Source organism: Brassica rapa, chromosome A05, assembly GCF_000309985.2.
Source record: "Brassica rapa cultivar Chiifu-401-42 chromosome A05, CAAS_Brap_v3.01, whole genome shotgun sequence".
Lineage (NCBI taxonomy): Eukaryota > Viridiplantae > Streptophyta > Magnoliopsida > Brassicales > Brassicaceae > Brassica > Brassica rapa.
Genome location: NC_024799.2, coordinates 3,591,979 through 3,606,070, shown reverse-complemented (window position 1 = coordinate 3,606,070; position 14,092 = coordinate 3,591,979). Strand labels below are relative to the sequence as shown.

General features: G+C 36.1%; 4 protein-coding genes across 5 annotated transcripts; 3 read left to right on the top strand and 1 right to left on the bottom strand.

Moving 5' to 3' along the window:
* Nucleotides 1–2,748: 2,748 nt before the first annotated feature.
* Nucleotides 2,749–3,545, top strand: LOC103867096 (non-specific lipid-transfer protein A). Its single transcript, XM_033290900.1, has 2 exons — nucleotides 2,749–3,174; nucleotides 3,339–3,545. Exons 1-2 carry the CDS (start codon nucleotides 2,828–2,830, stop codon nucleotides 3,346–3,348), a joined length of 357 nt encoding a protein of 118 aa, XP_033146791.1. The 5' UTR covers nucleotides 2,749–2,827; the 3' UTR covers nucleotides 3,349–3,545.
* A 1,686-nt stretch (nucleotides 3,546–5,231) lies between these two features.
* On the top strand, nucleotides 5,232–7,548 carry LOC103867093 (protein FATTY ACID EXPORT 3, chloroplastic). 2 transcript variants are annotated; one of them, XM_009145127.2, is made up of 6 exons: nucleotides 5,232–5,603; nucleotides 5,948–6,344; nucleotides 6,414–6,581; nucleotides 6,837–6,886; nucleotides 6,985–7,022; nucleotides 7,249–7,548. In XM_009145127.2, the coding sequence occupies exons 1-6, from the start codon at nucleotides 5,367–5,369 to the stop codon at nucleotides 7,367–7,369; spliced, it is 1,011 nt and encodes a 336-aa protein (XP_009143375.1). In that variant the 5' UTR covers nucleotides 5,232–5,366; the 3' UTR covers nucleotides 7,370–7,548. The 2 variants fall into 2 exon arrangements, with proteins under 2 accessions (XP_009143375.1, XP_033146790.1); XM_033290899.1 differs by having other exon boundaries at nucleotides 5,303–5,639; nucleotides 7,249–7,544.
* Nucleotides 7,549–7,682: 134 nt separating this feature from the next.
* Nucleotides 7,683–11,884, bottom strand: LOC103867094 (vacuolar-sorting receptor 1). Its single transcript, XM_033290897.1, has 12 exons — nucleotides 11,430–11,884; nucleotides 10,896–11,239; nucleotides 9,687–10,379; nucleotides 9,445–9,603; nucleotides 9,286–9,369; nucleotides 9,110–9,186; nucleotides 8,928–9,009; nucleotides 8,694–8,776; nucleotides 8,534–8,600; nucleotides 8,291–8,419; nucleotides 8,101–8,207; nucleotides 7,683–8,010 (listed from the first exon to the last, which is right to left on the bottom strand). The coding sequence occupies exons 2-12, from the start codon at nucleotides 11,182–11,184 to the stop codon at nucleotides 7,918–7,920; spliced, it is 1,863 nt and encodes a 620-aa protein (XP_033146788.1). The 5' UTR covers nucleotides 11,185–11,239; nucleotides 11,430–11,884; the 3' UTR covers nucleotides 7,683–7,917.
* Nucleotides 11,885–12,126: 242 nt separating this feature from the next.
* LOC103867092 (transcription elongation factor TFIIS) lies at nucleotides 12,127–13,949 on the top strand. Its single transcript, XM_018659146.2, has 2 exons — nucleotides 12,127–12,492; nucleotides 12,826–13,949. The coding sequence occupies exons 1-2, from the start codon at nucleotides 12,328–12,330 to the stop codon at nucleotides 13,666–13,668; spliced, it is 1,008 nt and encodes a 335-aa protein (XP_018514662.1). The 5' UTR covers nucleotides 12,127–12,327; the 3' UTR covers nucleotides 13,669–13,949.
* Nucleotides 13,950–14,092: the final 143 nt, after the last annotated feature.

Sequence of the window (14,092 nt, the reverse complement as noted above, 5' to 3'; positions counted from 1 at the left end):
TGGGTAAAATCTCATTTTTAAGTTTCTATCTATTAAATAAAAATTTGCTTTTATTTAAATTGTTTTTGTAATTTTTTTTTGAACTTTTGTAATTTATTTTTTCTTTGTAATGTTCTTATGTTTAATGATTAAGTTTTAGTATAAAATCCTATTAATTCCATTCTCATTAAAAAAAAAAAATTTGGGCTAAGAACCTCTACAAACTTCTACCAATAATCCCTACTTTTAAGCATGTATCTTGCCAAAACTTCTTAATCTAATTATATTATTAAATATATCCTAAGATATGCAAGCATGTATCTTGCAATGCTGATGGCCTAAGAGCTTGATTGGTTTTCCCGCTATCACCCGCAAACGCAGCTTTTGCGATTGGTAGCGGTTGACAGCGTTTCGAAACAATCATACAAACCGCTACAAATCGCTTCAAACCGCTCCAAACCTCTTAAAATCAAAAGCTGGTTCCAGCTAGCGTTTGCGGTTGCGGGCGGTTGCGGGAGGATAATTTTTTTTTCTTTTTTTTAAAAAAACCATATAAATACAAAATATAAAATAAAAATAAAATTTTAAAATGGAATTATAAAAATACTAAAATATATCTATTATATTTTAATTAATATTATAAATTTTAAAATAAAAATATTTTCTATAATTTAAAAAATTTAAACTATAACTTTGAAAATATAATTTACATATTTATTATAATATTATGATTTTTGATATTTTTATAATTATATAAAATGTAAATATTGTTAATTTATTATTTAACCGCTGCTGTATTTGGTAGTTAACCAGTCATAAGTATCCCGCAAACGCACCAATTTCTAACCGCAGAACCAGTCGTACAAATCTCTTAAAACCGCTAGAAACCGCAACCACCCGCATCCGCAAACGCCCGCAGCCGCAACCGCAACCGCTGCGTTTGAACCAGTCAGTCCAGCCAGCTTTTCTTCAAAAGTTTTTTTAGTCTAGTAGTGTAAATCATCAATCTTATTTAAAGTAAAAGTACGTTTAGGAAATATTTGAAACATGAATAGTAATAAAAAAAATATAATATTATTTAGAAACATAGATATCTATCTTATTAAAGAAAAAAATAAGAATGGCTTATGCTATTAAGAAAAATTGGAAATTCATTATATTTGAGAAATTATATATCTCAGTCAACTTTAAAATATACGAAAATTACTCAATCTAATTAGCAAAAAAAAGCTTCTGTCTAAAATAATCATAAAACAAATTTACCCTTCATATACATATTTCAAATGAAAATATTAATTTAAAATTGATTTATATCAAAAATTGATTAAAAATATACATATATTCAAAATTTGATTTTTACTAAAATATTTTTCAGTAACCATTATTAGAAAAATGTTTTATATATATAAGAAAAACACAACATAAAACTCAATTTCAAACACCAACTTAAATTATGGTTTTTATATTTCACATTAAGTTTTAAAAATATAATATATATAATTAGTTATATGTTGGTACATATAAAATATTATTAATTATATAATTATTTATATGATAGTACGTATAAAATATGATTAATAATATGATGACACATTTATGAATATAATATTGAAATAAAAATAGCAACATATTTTTGAAAAAGTAATATATGGAATATTATATTATATATTTTTTTACAACATATTTTTCAATATGTTATACTTATAAGAAAAACAAAATAACATTTAATACAAAATAATAATGTTAACATTGTCTACTTACAACAAAGATATATATATATATATATATATTTATTTATATAAAATATAAAGTAAAAACCCGTAAGGATCCACAAGTCAAAATCTAGTTTATCATTAAATTCAGTAGCCGAAGTTTTATTCTCTAATTATGCCAATTTTAGTTTTTTTTTCTCAGTTAGCTTGTGGTTTTTTTAAAATTAGGACGGCACTGGGTCGTGGAGTCTGTTGATTTATAATACTACTTGAAGTTGCCCCCACCAAAATATATTTCAAGTGCAATCCATCAAATAATATTACATGATAAATTGATTCAAACTTTTTATATGAAAGTATGTACATGAATCCATGATCTTTGTAAGTAACTTTTATGGCTACGTCCAACACACATACGTTGGAAAAGGAGATAACTATATATTTAGTTTAATTTTTGGGCAATTTTTCGTGGTTTATCTCATTTTATTAATATGTTTTTGGTGCGTATTTTGTTGGATCTGCTACATCATTTTTTATAAGCAGATACTAACTCCAATCTAGAGTAGACACCTTTGGCCACCATGAACATTTTTGATAGCAAAAAACTCCAAATTTTTATGGGTCTCGTAGTGATTAGTTCTCGGACCTATAAAGCTTTTGGGATCGGTTATAAAAAAACTCCGGTCTAAAGTAATCAATCATTCTTGAACAGATGTTGTAATATATAAATCTTCTATTCAAATATTTTTCTACATAAAAATACTAGTATTTTTTTCCAGATGGATAGTTACAAAAGTCTTACAGTGGAAGTGAAAGAACGGCGTACGTACGTTAATAAAATGTATTTTGGTTTTCAGAAATAAAACTGAAATAAAATGTCAAACAAAAAAACAGATGAGATAATTATATCAGAAAATATACATATATATGAGAGGTACCCAACATAATTAGGTACTCTACATTAATTGTAACCAACAGCCAACTAAGTAGTCCTTTCTTGTAATCACATCCACATTCATAACATATACTTCATTCTCTATATAAACAGTCACTCCCTCGGCTCGTTTCCTCACTCAGTATCACAATTACACACATCTACTTTTGCAAATCCGCAAAAACGCTAAGAGAAAAAACAAATGGCCGGTCTAGTGAAATTGGCATGCTTGGTCTTGGCCTGCATGATTGTGGCAGGTCCCATCACATCAAAGGCGGCTTTGAGCTGTGGCACCGTTAACACCAACGTGGCGGCATGCATTGGCTACTTGACCCAAGGTGGACCCCTTCCCAGAGCGTGCTGCACCGGTGTTAGTAAGCTTAACAGTATTGCCCGTACAACTCCCGACCGTCAGCAAGCTTGTCGTTGCCTTAAAACTGCTGCGAGCGCCTTAGGCTCTGGTCTCAACGCTGGCCGGGCAGCTGGACTTCCTAAGGCATGTGGAGTCAATGTTCCTTTCCCCATTAGCACTAGCATCAACTGCAACGGGTACGTATGAATGATGAATCTCTCACACTCGCTCGGTTTCATATATATGTTAATAATTTTATATGGATACAAAAATTAGGATTCAAAGCTACTCGGTCTAACCATGTTTGAGGTTGTCATATAATCATATTAACGGTGTTATGTTTGATTGGATGTGGTTGCAGCGTGAAATAAGCAGCGTTCGGATGAAGCTTGAGTGGATAATTCCCATGCTATGAAATGGATGAGAATATATATTTAATAAGATGTTCGAATGGATGTTTTCTATTTTCCTGTCTTTTCTTTTTATTATGCCGACCCTATTAACTGGTCGTTTGTATTGTGTTCTCAAACAAACGTAATATGAATTTCAAGATTTTTAATTTACGTTCTTTTATTATATTCTTACGTACTAAGTTTGGTTACATCGATATGGAAAAAATATATTAATTCATTAGTTTGCTTTAAGGTTGTGAAGAAGTAACGGATGGTGCATTGGTGCGGGGTGAGATACTTTACCATTAAGTATCCAAATTCATTCTGCTCGTCTCATACTACCTCCATTGGAAGCCTTAATATAACATAAACTAAAACAATGGGACATGGGACATTCTTTAAGTTTATGAGGTTTATAATGAGAAAATGATGGATTGCTTTCTCAGTCTTAGATTATTTTGGTTAATTTGCATGTGGAACACTAATTAGGAGCACAACTGCACCAAGGAGGAAGCAACGTACGAAGCAATGGTAAATAAGGCAGATTTGATCGGCCCAACTGACCGAGAAGCGTAAAAGTATCAATCTGGTGTTTGATCGACTGATCAAGTCAGAAGCAGAACAACGTGAAAACAAAGTTGAATAAGTAACTCTCTAGCTAAGCTAAAACTGCTTGTTTAACATAAGGATCAGAGGCGCTCTACAACATTCAATTTAATTCTTTTTTTTTCCGAAAAATATGATGTTGTACGTTTAATTATCGTTTCTGTGACACACTGTAATAACTTAAAATTTACAGCAATAAGATTTAGTGAACCGTACAAGTAAAATGCACAGGTTTATAAAAGTAAGACTATAAAATAGTACGTAGCATGGGAGACGAAGTTTAGGAAACGGACAGTGACTCCATCCTACCAATGTGTCGTGCCATTCAATTTTGTGGGAGGGTAGGACAGACAAACCGACATCTTCTCGTGTCTACACGTACAGATCAAAATACAAATATTTATTATTATGCTTACAAAAGAGATCCCGTTCAAACAACACGAGAATCTCCAAATATTATTTGTTGAATTAAGGGAGAAACTCACGTTACATAAATTCTCAAGTTTCTGGGTGAGACTTAATAGTTTTACATTTTTTTTTGTCCAACACTTAATAGTTTTACATAAGATGTGTCTAATTGCTGTTTCTTCAAGAGCATTTTAATTTCTTGTCTTTTTTCTTCTTATATTATGGCAATCCTATTAATTGGTATGACGTATTTTTTTTGGATGTAAATGTTAAATTTTATATCAATTTCTTTTTGACAGAAATTATAAAATAAACAAGTAGCGGAGTACTGAAAATAAAACCTAATACAATACCAGAAAAATAAGAAGAAGCAACTCCAAGAGATAAAAGGACTATATCGAACTAAACAAAAGGCTTGGTAAGGCGTATTACTATATGTTTGCATACAACGTTATATCAATTTCAGAATTGATATATGTTTACGTTATTCATAAAATGATATTCTTATTTTTTTTGTTAACCTTCTATTATATACTTTGTGCGCTTAGTTTAGTTTCATCAGAATTGAAAGATTTATTAACTTGCATTACAGTTGGTAACTAACATAATATGTTGATACATAAGTCACAAACCTTGGAAAAATATATGTTCAGTATTGTCTCTAAATGAATAAGAGGGTCTACTACTGTTTTGTTAAAAGCGAGGAAGACTCTAGATGACTTAGAGGGTCTACCTTCTGTTGCTTAGATTTATCAAAACGACGACAAAAACCCATCCGAGATATTTTCTCTGTAAAAGCCCACTCACGTTTATATTACCACATGATCCGACGTCGTTCCAAAACATCCTTTTCTTTGCGTTTAGTCCTTAGCGAAAATACTTTGCTTCATAGTTGAAGACAAGCCTGAAAATCCCTAAACCAAAACCTCTCTCTCTCTCTGTTCTCTTCTCTCCTCTGAGAGAGTATTCATTTCCATCAAGAGATGAGTATCCCAATGGAGCTGATGTCCATCAGAAGCCCTAACTCAACCTTCCTCCACAGACCTCACTCTCGTCCCCCCTCCACGCTTCGCTCTCCCCGTTTCCAACACCTTCCCACCCCACGCCACCATCTCACCGCTCCATCTCTCGTTTCCTGTACCGGTCTACGTCTCCGGTTTACCTCAGATACCAAGCTTAACCGCTCCTTCGTCACTTCCGCCGCTTCCCACGAGGAATCTGTGAGTACTAGTAGTCCTGACTCTGCTCAAAAACTTGTAATTGCTCTGTTTCTGAATTAGGGTTTTGTCTGAGTTTGTCAAAATCTATGAAAGTTTTGTCCTTTTCCTCAAAAATCAATACTTTATGTACATTCAAGTGAGGTGCACTTTGGGGGTTTTAGATATTGCCTTTTATGAGTACTGGGTCTGCTCAAATACTTGTGTAATTGCTCTGTTTTTGTTTACTTATGAGTTTCTGAAAGTTTTGCCCTTTTCTTCAAAAACCAAGACTTTATGTAATATCCTCCTATGCTCGACTCTAATTGGCTATCAAGTGACAGTATTGTCTTTTTTTTTATGAACAGGAACCATCAGGTGTTGAGGTGGAGAAGGAGAAGAGTGTAGTAGACGGTGATGACAATGATAGTACATCTCAGGAAGCGTGGAAGCAAACCCTTGCGTCTGTCAAAGAGCAGGTTTCGAAGATTCAGAGCGTGTCCTCCGAGGCGTACAATGTGAACTCCCAAAAGGCGATGACTATCTTGAAAGATACCTCTGAGCAGCTTAGGATTCAAGCGGAGAAGGCTAAAGAGGAGTTGGGGACGAAGGCTAAAGAGGTTGGGGAGGAAGGTAGGGAGTATATTTTGAAAGCAGCGGAGGAGTCTCCTTCTGATGTGAAGGAGATCGTTGAAGCTTTCTCTTCCAGTGAGGATCTGAGGGATGTGTCGAGAACTCAAGATTTTCATGTTGGGATACCTTATGGTAAAGATGTTATAAATATCTTGGTGTTAAACGTTTATGGTGTGACTAAAAGAATGTCTTTCTGTACAGGTTTGCTTTTGTTTGTGGGTGGGTTTCTTTCCTTTATGATATCTGGAAGCATTCCTGCTATCAGGTTTGGTGTCATTCTTGGTGGAGCTCTTTTTGCGCTGAGCATGGCTAGTCTAAAGGCTCAGAGGATTGGAGAGTCATCTGCTAAGTTCTTAAAAGGACAGATGGGTTAGTATAGTTTTCATCTTTGTAGACTTTTTTAAATATTTGCTTTTGATTGCGTAAAAGCTTTGATAACCACTCTGACATGCCAAGTAGCTAACCATAAAGGCTTATTCCAAGAGATACTGGGACTTATTCAGTTATATATATTGATATATAAGTCAACAGATTATCATTTCACCAATGTGATTTCTCCGACATTTTTTGATGTAAAGCAAACTTGTTGACACTCGTTTGTTTACATGTTCTTGTGTTGAACAGCGATAGTGGCAATCATATTTTTGAGAGAGTTGAAGTTGGTGCTGTTTCAGGTAACGTGATTACATTTCAGATGATTCAGTTTATTTGTTTGAACAGTTGATTTGAATGAAACATAATACACTCTCCTGTTTTTTCTTTCTTTCTACAGAGATCTACTTTCATGGGCTTTTTGACCACCCTTACAAGGTACACACTCAAAATGGTTATTCTTTTACATTGCAATTTCAGTAAAGCAACACCAGAGATGATTGCAAGAAGAGCCTAAACTAAACCCCAAAGAGATATCTTTAAATTTTTCCATCCACCAAAGTTCTTAGATTCATGTTCCATAGGAAAAAGAAAACACATTTTGCTTGCATATACAAGTTTATTATGATTTACATTTAAATTTGTTGGATTATTGTTGTTGCAGTGGTGGTGTGTTGGCGTTTTACGGTTACAAGTTGATGAGCAACAAAGAAAAGGGCCTAAACAAAGAACAAGGTGGAGAAGAAGATGAAGCAAGCGAAGGCTTTGTAAGAAGAGAAGGATAGAGAAATGGTAACATGAGCTATCATACTCTGTTACATGAAATCTTAGAATTCTCTTCTGTCTCTTTAAGTTGTGTACAACTTTTGTGATCAATCATCTTCTAAACTTGTGTACTGTATTTGGATTTGGTGGTGTCCTTTTGCCACATATCAACAAACAATAATACGGTTAGGCTCATCTAGAGATGCCATCAACAAAAGAAAGCATAAGAATTGAACTGAGATTCTTATGACTTACAAAATGTTACAGCTCCATGTAAAGTGACTAATGGTCACTCTACTAGTATGGTTGTGAAGTTACATCAGAGATGAAAGGTTGCAGGACTAGAAGATCAATCTATTAACTGATCATACAGTTTGATAGTTTGTGTCATAGGGACATAAGAACAGGTTCTTGGAGGAAAAAAAAAACAGATTCAAACTAAAAAGAGGAGCCGGTAATAGGCTTATTGTGTGGTCTAAGTTGCATTATACTAATATAGATCAAACAAAAGGTTGGTAGAACTAAAAAAGAAGAGTCATCTTTCAACTCCTCATACAGATTGATGGACTCAAAAGTCCATATGAGTTTCAGTATTGTTGGGCTGGCTGTCCAAAGGCATGTACTGCGCCATGATCGACCGAATCTCCGAGTCCATGTAATGCTGCACATATGTAACAACAATACATGTTTCTTTTGGTTATAGAATAGAGATATCAAAGACTTACAAGTCTCTATGTGAAGTGAACATTACCCTGATTCTGTATTTGTAGATAGCATATCCTGAAAGAGTCGCAGCAGTTAACGCTAGTAAGAGTATCAACACAAAGCTCCAGCCTAGCTTCACCGCTCCAAATGCTCCTGTATCATAAAACACAGTTCAGGCTAGAGTGCAGAGTTTCTAAATGGTAACATTTCGAGGTCGCATTTTGAAGAATGGTTACCAATGCAAGTATCAAGCTCACGCAAGTAAAACAAACCCTTCCTGCAGGTGCATTCATAACTTCCCCATGTGTTTTTGCATTTACACTCAGGGCACTGGCAAGCCAGTTTCTCTTTGCACTCATCAACATCTGCCAATACAAACAGAACAACCGAAAAAGATCACTTTCCAGACCAACATGATGTTATGTCTTTTACTAAGTTGGTTGCACATGAAAGACTAGTACATATATACATGCATATACCTTCACAGCTCTTTACACCATCTCCCTTGAAACCAGGCGGGCATTTGCAAACACTTGAATGATCATCCTAATAAAAAACCCATTTTCAAAAAGAGTTTATTAAATACTTGAGAAAATGATTGTTAAGATATTAGAAGTTGGCAAATGGCAATTTACTTACAGTGCAAGCAGAGTATGTGTAGCCACCTCTGGTTTCTCTCCAGCATCCTCCATTGTTGATTCCACAGCGCAAAGCTCCAGAAGCTGTCCACAAGTACAGACTATATAAAATAAAAGAACCACAGCAGCACACAATACTATTCTTCTGAATCCCATACTACACACATGTAACTGAGGAAGACTATTCAAAAGTTACAAATATAGCAGCAATGCTAAAAATGTCAAACTAATTTACCTTTGCAGTGAGTGTAACCATCACCAACAAATTTGACACCCTGAACAGTAGGACACTCACACAGTCTTCCCCTGAAAGTATCCTAATATACCAATTCAGAACAAAGAAGAGCAAATCAGACTGACCAGCAACAACAAAATTAAAGAAAAAAATTGTTGGAAAAATCAAGCTCAAGTGGATACAAGGCATGCAGTAATGTTAGCAGCTCTATCTTGCCAGCATCCACCATTGTTTTCTAAGCACTCATTGGTGTTTTGATCTGTAATAAACAAAAAAAATATATTAAAGGAAACGTCTCCTCCAAGTTATTGAAATGCAAATAACTAAGTTCTAGAGTAATCTTTCAGAGAAATGTAACCTTCAGTTAAACATATAGCTGGTTCCGTTGACTCTTGAAACCCTGCACATATAGCTTTCAGCACTGCTCCTTTCTCCAACTTACCTAGAACCACAAAAAAAATTACATCAAAAGCAATCAAATAAGTAAACATGTTTTAGTATGGCTCTTGAGTAGTACCTCTGTATTGCCTGTTGTTCACCACAAGTGTTGGGAGAATAGTAACATCTCCACGGGAGCCTTTGCCTACCTGTGACTCTTGTTCTGCTTTAAGAACTGGATTCTCCACATCTCCCTCAGTATCTCCCATACACAAGTACACCTTCTCAAGATCAATCCCTAAAACCACAACACAAAAAAAAGAGTAGAAATTAGCTAAAGGGGAAAAGAATCTCATAAGCTAATGAAGTCATTACACTCACCAAGTGACTTGATAACTTCATCAGCACATTCACTTGTATACTTGTTATACTTCATGGGACATCTAACAGAAAAATCAGTAGCATAGTCCCACCACTTCCACGCCTTACCAGTCTCATTAACCACTCTAAACACACAAGCGTGGCGCAAATTCTGAACAACAACATCTTTTCCATCGTACCCTCTTGTAAAATCCTGCTCAGGATCCGGAGCACAGTACCTTCCATGGTTGATACACTGAGACTTACACTGTCTACTCAGCATAAACGCCTTGGGACAATACCAAGTGATGAAATGCGGTGTGAACTGAGTGTACCCTCCTTTCTCAAGAATCTGAGCCGCTCCTTTAAAGTTTCTTAGAAACTCAATCTGCGTGTCGCATTTTTTGCCGCACTCGTCGTTGCTGTCGGTCCAAAGCTCGTATTCCACACGCTCGTCCGGGTGTGGAACTGACTCGGTCCAGTCTAGTTTCATGTTGACCATGTTGCCATCGGATATAGCTGACTTTATGCTGTCTCCTAACGATTTGCTGATTAGTGCTGAAGGGATGTTGATTTTTTCTAGATAGTCTGCGTTAGCAGTGTCTTCCTCTGGTGTGTCCATTGTGATTAGTGGCTCGAGTTTGTTATCGGACACTAGAATGGCTGCTGCTCCGGCTTGTTGAGCGTTCCATGCTTTCAAGGCGAAGTAACAATCTGTTCGTAGAGAACCAACTCAGGTTAAGAGACTAAAACACTCTTCAAGCCACACAATGGCATGGACATACAAGCAAGATACTAAGATCTTAGAACGATATAAAATGAATAAAACTTGTAGCTGTTAGGTTAAATATTTTTTTTTTGTATTAGAAAAGGTGCATTTAGTAGATAAAAAAGTTTTTCTAAATAGAAAATGAAAATTGGGGTTTTAGGTTGTATAAATACGAGTTTAAGAAGTTGTAAATTATTTATTAACATAATCAATATACAAATAGTAAGTGTTCTTACTTTCCTGTGCTTGACTGGCGTTTGTACAAAAACAAAGATTTTCTGACATTTTAAGTCCAAAAAGAGTTATAAAACAGACATTTAACCACACTTAACAAAGTGTTAAACGGACATTTTATACTTAGCTCACTAGCAAAGTCATTTAAAACACACTTTAACAAAACTATCGTTGTCTGATCAGGTAACAAGAAGGAAAGTGAGATAGAAAAGAAAAAGAAGTCGAACCTCCTCGATCAATAAGAAGGAAAGTGGGTAAGCTTCCAGGTGAGGATTTGAAGGAGACACCGAACTCGCTGAAGCTCTTACATCCCTTGTGGTTAGACATGGGATACACGACGGTTCCGACAAGTGTTCCACCGTATTTTGGGATTCCAAAATTCCCAATGGCACATTCATAAACACCTTTGATGCTGTCAGGTGAAGTTACTTTTAGGTTGTTCTTCTCCACCAAGAATGTACCAAAGGCTAGTTCCAGGATCAGAACAAAAGAGAGTGTTAATACTCCAAACTTCATCTTCACGGTTTCTAATCAAGAACTACTGGAGATTCAATGCTTCTTCTGCTAGCCTCTGTCGTTGTAAAGGATGATTCGGTTATATCGTTGATGATACAATGAGATCAAAAAGGAAGCTTGAGGTTTTGGCAGAGAATCAAGAAAAATGTCTATGTATTCTAGGTTTATAACTGAACACAGAGATTGATGGTTATGAAAAAGTTTTAACTATAATCACGTGTTATTTTAACAACTTTTTTCCATACCTCCTTATCTACGCTACATACAAGAACAGAAGAAGTTACATTCTATAACATATATAGTATTTTAATGACTAATCATTTGTTCATTTTGAAAGAAGAAGAGATTATTGTTTTGTTAGATGACTTTATTGAGAAAAAAGCATATTGTGTTTTCATAATGCATGGCACGCACGTGTTTCACGTCGGTGACGGCTTAGCACGAGTACGTCGACGTCTGGGTCCTTTGCCTTCACCGCTCACGTGTCGTCCATTTCAAAGTTCAACTCTCTTTCTTTCTTTCCTTACTTCAACGTGAAATATGCCTAGATTTACGGTGACTCTCGAGTCTTGTCGACACACACACACTCTGGAAAAATCCATTTTAAAGGTTATTGGATCAATGATTAAATGTTATCTATGTTAAATCTAGATAACATTAAACAGGATTAATATGTGTGGATTCTAGAAAAGAAAAGAGGATATTGTCATATTTTCCAAGTGATTCCAGTAGGGAGACAATGAAATAATTGAATATTGTCATGTTTATTTAGTACAAATAGAAAAAAGGAAAGTTTTGTTTTTGTTACTATAAAACGACTCTGGCCCAATAAGGGCCTTATATAGCCCATACTTGATGTAGTAACCTCGAGCGGAAGCGTGAATCTAGTAACATCCATAGACCAAGTCACGTGATCTAAACCGTTGATTCCCTAAAGTTGTAACTGAAACCGTTAGATCGCCAAATAAAAACACTGTTTCACTACGTAATCTCTATCTTCTCCGTCCCGACAAGAACCAAGTTCCGCCGAACAAATCTCATTCTTCTTATTCTTCAATCGCAGCAATTTTTTGTGGGTTTATTGCTTCTGATTCGGCTTGAATCTATCTTGATTTTGCGAATAAGTTAACGATTCGAAGGACGATGGAAAGCGAATTGATCGAATTGTTCGAGGCGGCGAAGAAGGCAGCCGATGCGGCGGCGATCGACGGCGTTACCTCCTCAGGTCCGGAGGTTTCTCGATCTCTCGACGCCCTTAAACAGCTCAAGAAGTTTCCCATCACATACGACATGCTCGTCGCGACTCAGGTTCTTTTCAAATTTCATCTCTTTAATCTACAAAGTCTCGATCTTTTTTGCCTAATACGCTGTTTGAATCAGAGGGTTCTCTGAATCTGTTGCTTGCCTTAATCTCATAGCATTGACTTGTGTTAGGGTTCATTAATCTCATCTGAAACTTTTCAAAAAAATTGAAAAGATCAAAACTTTATGAAGGTTATTGTTGACTATGCTCAAACAATATTAGAGAGGTTCAAAATCACAGGAAATTAAAACTGATTTATCTTTAATTCTAATCTCATTATGCTCAAACAATGTTAGAGAGATTTAAAAATCACTCTAATAGCACGTTATTGCTTCCAGGTAGGGAAGAAGCTAAGGTCTCTTTCAAAACATCCTATTGAAGAAATCAAAACCGTAGCTACTGATCTTCTTGAGACATGGAAGAAACTTGTCATTGAAGAGACGTCCAAGTCTAAGCTAGACAGGAAGGATGCAAATCCAGCGCCTGTGAAAGTGCAGAAGCTTCAGAGAGGTGATTCAGCTAAGAGCATCAAGGTAGAAGAGAGGAAGGAACGAGACAACAAAGTCAATGCTGGGGCCTCAAAGGAGAATCAATCTAGTACGAAAGCTCCAGCAAAGGCACAGCCTAATGGTGCACCAAAGCTGACTTCAATGGTGAAATGCAACGACCCCGTGCGTGACAAGATCCGTGAGCTGCTTGTGGACGCAATGTCCAAGGTCCATGACGAATCAGATGACTACGATAGAGCGAGAGTTGTCGGATGTGATCCAATCCGCGTCGCTGTCTCTGTGGAGTCTCACATGTTTGAGAAGCTGGGACGGTCAACGGGAGCTCAGAAGGTGAAGTACAGGTCTATAATGTTCAACCTGAGGGACAGTAACAATCCGGATCTGAGGAGGAGGGTTCTCACAGGGGAGGTGTCGCCGGAGAAGCTTATTACATTGTCTGGTGAAGAGATGGCAAGCGACAAGAGGAAACAGGAGACTAATCAGATCAAGGAGAAGTTTCTGTTTGATTGTGAGCGTGGCCAGGCGCCGAAAGCGAGTACTGATCAGTTCAAGTGTGGGAGGTGTGGGCAGCGTAAATGCACTTACTATCAGATGCAGACGAGGAGTGCTGATGAGCCGATGACTACTTATGTTACGTGTGTCAACTGTGACAACCACTGGAAGTTCTGTTGAGGTGAGGAGATAAATGTGTGTGTTCTTTTTTTTATATTGCATGAGGCTTTGTTTAAGACAGAGAGGCTCTCTGGTTGATTTATCAAGAGCTTCTATGTCCATTTGCCGACACATTCTTAGAATGTTCTGGCTATGATGTTTGTGTAAGGATATCACAGTTCAGTGTCTTGGAGGTAGTAAGTAGAGGAGTCTATAATTTAGGTTTTTCTTTTGCTTCTTTTATTCCAAACATGTCAAACTTACTTTCTTGCACATTTTATCGAAGTTTTGAAGTTTATTTCTTGTATTGATTTCCATTATAGTCATTGTGAACTCTTCTTATCTAAGACATGGCTGAAGATGTAAAGTAAAGAGAATGGTATACCATTGGATGCATGGCTTCTAGCGAAACATGTACCATTCGTCTTGACCTATTGTTGCCTCT

Coding starts and splice junctions, on each gene's coding strand:
- LOC103867096 (XM_033290900.1), top strand. CDS start 2,828: ATGGCCGGTCTAGTGAAATTGGCATGCTTGGTCTTGGCCTGCATGATT.
- LOC103867093 (XM_033290899.1), top strand. CDS start 5,367: ATGAGTATCCCAATGGAGCTGATGTCCATCAGAAGCCCTAACTCAACC. Junction 5,640..5,947: donor CTGACTCTGCTCAAAAACTT/GTAATTGCTCTG, acceptor TTTTATGAACAG/GAACCATCAGGTGTTGAGGT. Junction 6,887..6,984: donor TGAAGTTGGTGCTGTTTCAG/GTAACGTGATTA, acceptor TTCTTTCTACAG/AGATCTACTTTCATGGGCTT.
- LOC103867094 (XM_033290897.1), bottom strand. CDS start 11,184: ATGAAGTTTGGAGTATTAACACTCTCTTTTGTTCTGATCCTGGAACTA. Junction 10,380..10,895: donor CCTTCTTATTGATCGAGGAG/GTTCGACTTCTT, acceptor CTCTACGAACAG/ATTGTTACTTCGCCTTGAAA. Junction 8,011..8,100: donor TCTACAAATACAGAATCAGG/GTAATGTTCACT, acceptor ACATATGTGCAG/CATTACATGGACTCGGAGAT.
- LOC103867092 (XM_018659146.2), top strand. CDS start 12,328: ATGGAAAGCGAATTGATCGAATTGTTCGAGGCGGCGAAGAAGGCAGCC. Junction 12,493..12,825: donor ACATGCTCGTCGCGACTCAG/GTTCTTTTCAAA, acceptor TATTGCTTCCAG/GTAGGGAAGAAGCTAAGGTC.